Source organism: Typha angustifolia, chromosome 9 (assembly GCF_048772165.1).
Source record: "Typha angustifolia cultivar Huaian chromosome 9, ASM4877216v1, whole genome shotgun sequence".
NCBI lineage: Eukaryota > Viridiplantae > Streptophyta > Magnoliopsida > Poales > Typhaceae > Typha > Typha angustifolia.
The window spans coordinates 6,853,827-6,860,107 of record NC_133247.1 but is presented as its reverse complement, the minus strand read 5'-3'; the positions used below and the strand labels follow the sequence as shown (position 1 = coordinate 6,860,107).

At 33.5% G+C, this 6,281-nt stretch overlaps 1 protein-coding gene across 2 annotated transcripts; it reads left to right on the top strand.

Annotated features, from left to right (window-relative positions):
- Nucleotides 1–1,102: 1,102 nt before the first annotated feature.
- LOC140767191 (F-box/kelch-repeat protein At5g15710-like) lies at nt 1,103–5,793 on the top strand. 2 transcript variants are annotated; one of them, XM_073107019.1, is made up of 2 exons: nt 1,103–1,195; nt 1,618–5,793. In XM_073107019.1, the coding sequence occupies exon 2, from the start codon at nt 1,647–1,649 to the stop codon at nt 2,895–2,897; it is 1,251 nt and encodes a 416-aa protein (XP_072963120.1). In that variant the 5' UTR covers nt 1,103–1,195; nt 1,618–1,646; the 3' UTR covers nt 2,898–5,793. The 2 variants fall into 2 exon arrangements, with proteins under 2 accessions (XP_072963120.1, XP_072963121.1); XM_073107020.1 differs by lacking the exon at nt 1,103–1,195 and adding an exon at nt 1,232–1,309.
- Nucleotides 5,794–6,281: the final 488 nt, after the last annotated feature.

The window sequence follows — 6,281 nt, the reverse complement described above, 5'->3', positions numbered from 1 at the left end:
TAACGGATGAAAACGTCATGCTTAGAGTTATTATAATTTAAGAATAAGATACCAAACCTTATCTCCTAACCACTTTAAAGGTTAATTTTTTATGAATAAATATAATGTGCTGACAAATTTTACAACTGGCTTTGTAGGTGTGGCAGTACATAACTATAGTGTTTTAACAAAAAAAATTAAAAGGATAGTTAGTTTATCACTTCCCTAAAATAACATAATTTATCTCATTTTACTTTGTATTCTAAAATAATAGAATCATAATTCTCACATTTTCATATACTATATGTCATCATTAATTGTAATAATTACTTACTTTTATCAATTATTTTTAACTTTTATGAAATATTAACAATCAAAATTACTTCTTAGAGGTGATTTCATTATAAATTTTTTACTACTCAGCACTTCTTATCAATCATTCCTGTCATGAGTTTTTATACTTATTATATCAATCAATTGATGAGAGAGATAGAAATTTAATTTATTTTCCACGAGATTGTTGTAGTACATTTTCTTTTAGTTTTGAATTTAAAAGTATTATTTTTTTTATAAAATTATTTTTCTCGTGGTGGCAAGTAGATCCATGAATATATATCTTCCGGATTTCAAAGTTTTGATGTCTCTATCTTCAGTTTGAATATTGATAGGGTAATTGCAATCTTTCTAAAAAAGGAAAAAAGAAAAAGAAAAGAAAACTATATTCAATTTGATTTCTAATGGGATAATTCCTTTTTTTTTATATATGAATTAGGTCTAATAAACTTCATCAAAAATTACTTTTTATTTGTTTTCTTATATATATATATATATATATATATATATATATATATATATATATATATATATAATTTTGAAGTTACTCTAAACTATGACCACTTCTCTTATGCACGTGACACCCAACTTTGTGATTCAAATCCTGAAGTTCCCTGCATTCTGCGAAGATGAGTAGAGAAAGGACTCCGGTTTAAATTTGTTTACTAACTTCACTAATACGGTTAAGTTTACTGACAGGTTATTTTTGTTCTTCATAGGGTCGTAAGATGATATTTAGCTTAAATGTAGTGTTCTATTTGCAAATTTCCCATTCATTACGAGTTATGAACTGAGAACACAAAGACAGACTCCTCTCTCTCTCTCTCTCTCTCTCTCTCTCTGGAAGGCATATAACGCTCGTGAGATTTTCCACTAAAATTAGGTTATTATACTCTCTTTCTGTTCGTTTTCTTTTTATTTTCATGTGTGCTTATTAGTGAATCGACGAAGACAAGGTTTTTGATTTGGATTGGATTGGTTTGGTCTGAAATATTTGGTGGGTTTAAATCAGGATTCCTAGGGTTTATATTTCCGCATTGCTCTGTTGCTCTTTAGTTGATTTCTTAGTTTAGTTTCGTGGAGTTTTGTTATATTTTGATGTCTTTCAGTATTAGATTTTGATTGACAGGGTAAGATTAGAATTTGTTTGTTTTATATGCTGCAATAGGCTTTTCCAATTTAATGTATCTTATTCTTCGATGCAAAAGCGAATGCTTAGATGAAATTTCGGAAATCGGAGAATTTTGGATTTTCTTTCTTTGCATCTACAGTTCCTAATTTAGAGTTTAAATTGTTTTGTTGTAGGATTTCATTATCTTTTGGCTTCTGAAGTCATGGATAGAGAAGAAGTTTCCAAGTCGCCGGGGAAAGATGCAACCTTTTCTGAAGGCGATTCTTCAAAGAAGGAAATCTCTGAGACAAGCAAGGGGATTCCCCGCGCTATTTCATCTCAAGACAAGGTGATTATGAAGAAGCCTCAGGGATTCATTGAGGAGTTAGTCACCACATTTGTCAGTGGTATTCAAGCTGACATCTGTATGAATGACGGCGTTTGGTCTCGGTTGCCAGAAGATTTGTTAATTGAGGTTCTTGCTCGGGTGCCTCCCATCTTGCTCTTTCAAATGAGGTCAGTTTGTCGGCAGTGGAATTCAATCCTCAATGATCGTCGCTTCCTCATATCTCACTCCAAAGTCCCTTCCCATGGACCGTGTCTTCTCACATTCTGGAATAGCCCACAAATCCGCAAGTGTCTCATCTTCAGCTTCCCATTGAAGGCATGGTATGGAAACCCATTTGCATTTCTGCCGGCATGGGCATCTTGGCTAGTTGGTTCCTCCAATGGCCTAGTCTGTTTTGCGGGTTATGATGGGTTTGATTTTAAAATCCTTGTGTGCAATCCATTACTTCAAACATGGAGGACCTTGCCAAGCATGCACTATAATGAGAAAAGGCGGCTAGTCTTGGCTGTTGATAGGATAGACCGTTCATTCAAGATCATTGCAGCAAGTAGTATATGTGGCAAAATAGTGGCTACTGAAGTTTATGATTCCAAACTTAATTGCTGGACGATTCATGAGATAATGCCGACACTTAAACTATGTTCAGCACAGATGGCATTTTGTGACTCAAGACTCTATGTGGAGACTATTTCGCCACTTGGTTTGTTGATGTACCGGTTGGACACTGGACGGTGGGAACATATCTCGGTAGTATTTCCAGGTTGCTTGATAGATGCTTATCTAGTTGCTGGTGCACAGAAGCGATTATTTTTGGTTGGAAGGATTGGACTTAATACTGCTTTTCAGAGCGTGCAGATCTGGGAGTTGGATCATGCTAAGTCTGTGTGGAAGGAACTAAGCAGAATGCCACCAACATATTTTAGGGCATTGATGAGATTATCAGCTGAAAGATTTGAGTGCTTTGGGCAAGAAAATTTGATTTTTTTTACATCCTTGAAGCAAGGGACAGGTGCTCTCTTTGATGCACATAAAAAGTCTTGGTCATGGATTGCAAGTCGTGTAATCCTGTGGTGCAGTAGCCAGGTCTGCTTATATGAGCCAAGATTTGATACTTCCATCTATTGATCATTCAGTGGACCAAAGGAAAGATATACTTCTGACAGAGAAATATATGCTTCTCAGAGTGCCAAATCTTGGAGAAAATCTAGTAGCAAGAAATGATGTAGGTATGATAAGGTCATAGTGGGTCATAATGCTGAAACTGTAGTAGGTTATTCTAGTAGGAAATGCTTATCTTATCAAGATGGTTTTTATGCTGCAAACCTGTTAGGCTGTTATAAGTTACTTTTTAATTATTAGTTTTCTAACAACTCTTCACAAAACAAGCACATCTCTTCAGCGGAATTTAATGCATGTACATTTTCTTAAAAGATGGAATTTCATAATGGAATATCTAGGGAAGAAAATTTGTAAACCAGTTCATGTTCACCTGGACTGAAACTATTTGCAGTTTAGGTGCTAGATACTCATTAGATGATCTTCTGGATGCGTCTAATTATGAATGTTGATCCAGAATTGATATTCTAACCAGTAACCAGTCAATTAGCATATCATTAACATCTGTAAGCTTCTTTTGAAGTGTGTTGCTATAGTTCAGAAATTGTCATGCAGTCTTTCTAGTAAATGATCTCAATTCTAGTGCCAGAGCAGGTTATCAGTCAACAAATGAAGTTCTTGTAATATTGATCTTGATGTGGTCTTTGCTGCTCTTATTTTCTTTCAATAATATATTGGAGTCGTGTAGCTGTTTTACAGAGTAAACATCTTGTTTTCTATTTGTTGTCAAATGAAGTGAATGATTTGGTTAGGTGGTATTGTTATGGTTTAAAGGCTTTCAGCTTGTTTTATGACCAAACCTAAACCTACATGTTTTGGTCTTTAAATAGAAACTTTAGGTAGTTTGCCTCAGTCATAATTAAAGACTAGTTCATCATTTCTTTATTCTATGAACTTAGCAGGGATCAGCTAATCTACTTTTGCTAAATTTTGGTAGGGTCATAACTCATAAGTTATTTGACAAGAGACTACTACACCATTATTAAAATGCTCTAGTACATGCCATGTAGATTGATGCATTATACCAGCAAATTTTATCATTTATATGTCTATGAATAAACTTAGAGAAATATCTTAAAAGTTCTCCAAATGGAATGAAATTCAAATTTCTTTGATAGCTAGTGCATTAACAAGAAGCAACTGGAGTGAAACTATGAGCTAAAAGCCTAAACTATTAACATATCGATAACAAATTCAACTCATATTATATTATTTCTTCCATAGGAAACAAGCTAATATATTTTATCATTTAAAAATGCAAAATGTATTATAGAAACTTTTTAGAAGTGTTCTTTTTCTTAATCTCCCTATGAAACTCATCCTTTCTATCTTCCTTTTTCTAACAAAAAGTCATGCCAGATTAATGCCTCTTTTGGCATTTTAGGCCTTCTAGCTATAAGGCTTTGATCTACTTGGATAATGTTCGAGCTCATGGCAGGTTCTATCCTGTTCCAAAGTCAGACTCTAAACATGTTTTACTTTTGAAGTTTTCATCATATGCACTAGCTAGTGGATTGGTGGACTATGTTTTCTTGTATATATTGGTAGACTTTGCTTTTCATATGCTCTGTCAAGATGTTAATTTCTTCATGCTCTTTCTTAAACTATTTTGGCTTCTAATGGCTTTTTCTTATGTTATTCTCAACCACCTTCGAAGAAACCCACCATTTATGACAGGTCAAAAGAGCCATAAGCACTAATAGTCATCATGTACTCCCAAATGCTTTTTCTTGTTCCCTTAAAATATTGGCTTACTATCCATTATCTGCTGATACTTTCTTTCCCCCTGCACAACTACTTAACTTACTTTTACGCTTTAACAGTCCTTTTGGTCAAAGTTCATCTGTTCAGAGCTTTAGAAATCATTGTTTCAACCGTTGGAAGTTTAAGATAAGAAGTTTGCTTCTTTATGACGCATTGAGTTAAACAGAAGAGTTTGTAATCACACTAAAAATGGGTTCCACTATTTTTGTATCTTACCTTAATGTTCTGATGGTTATGGACAGGAATCAACTTATGGAAACAACCATAAAAGCTCTAATTTTGACTTTACTTCACATGTTTCTTGTTTATTTCCTACAATATCGTGAAAGGTAGTTTCAATGAAGTTTCTTGGATTACATTTGTTACTATAAGATTGCATTGATGATGATTCACTTTCAGAAACCTAGTTTCTGTAATATCTGAGCTAATAGTTATTTGATTCAACTGTATAAAAATGATGGTACACCAAGACATACCAAAAAGAGTTGCAAATATGAGAGTTGCTTTGGTTCCAAGTACGGAATGAGACTGATAAATTCATTAAACTTAGTTGCTCAAATTGGTAATAATCATTTATGATTCGAGTTATTATGGCTCCTGGAATGGTAGGTTCACTCAAGAGGTTACTTGTTCGGTAAGGTCTTTGCCAGGTATGAATTTGTAATTTTCATCATGATTTTGTCAATAGGATACTTTTGTATCCATGGTCGTTATTTTGTTTTGCTAATGCTTTTCATTATCATGTCATAGTTGAGAAATAGTTGATATCATGAATCCTGAACAACATATGTTGATGGTGTTGATATTGCTGGTTGCTGCCTGGGAATTTGTGAACATTATAGGAGTGGCTCGACTACATTATTAACCTTATTCTTATGTGAACCTGCTATTCAAATTATCATGCATGGAAGCTTTTCTGTCATTGTCCTTTCAAGCCAAAATTGTAACTGTTACAGCATTATTTTTAGAAGAGTGTCACGGTGTCTTCTATGTTTCTAGAGGAGGTGTCTCTCGACTTTGTTTGGTTTGAGACAACTTCAAACTCGATTAGTTAGTCTTATTTCTTAGTCTTAATTTTTTTAAAAGTAAAGTTAATTAGATATAAAAAAGATAAAAAGATGTTAGGTTATTCTTAAATTAGTTCAGGATGGTCCCTAAACTCACAGCAAACAATATGCTTCAGGGGGAACTTTTCCTTCTCCTTTATTTGGATGTTTAGACTTGATTTTTGTTTTGTGTGTTTGTATGGGCCAGGTGTATAGCCCAAATTATTCCTTTGTTAATTTCTGTTTAGCTCATTGACATTCATTTTAGGGGAAATTACATTTTACCCACTTGTGATTAGGTATAAATTTATTTACTTCCTTAGAATTTTATTTGTATCATTTCATCCCATTGTGATACAAACTAATATGTAATCGTTATCTTTTCTATCATATTTGACCAAAGTGCTTATCGAATTTGAATATTAGAATATTTATCCAATTATCTATAATTTTGTTATCTGAAATTTAATCAGTATTATCAGATTATTTAGATGCATTAGAATATTTTTACGAACTAGCCTAATCTGATCCGCAACGGTTCTAAAACTTGGATCCTAGCTTGATAGCCCTCTAATGGCTATAT

What these genes read in the sequence shown, in the direction of transcription:
- LOC140767191 (XM_073107019.1), top strand. Translation starts at nt 1,647, where the DNA reads ATGGATAGAGAAGAAGTTTCCAAGTCGCCGGGGAAAGATGCAACCTTT.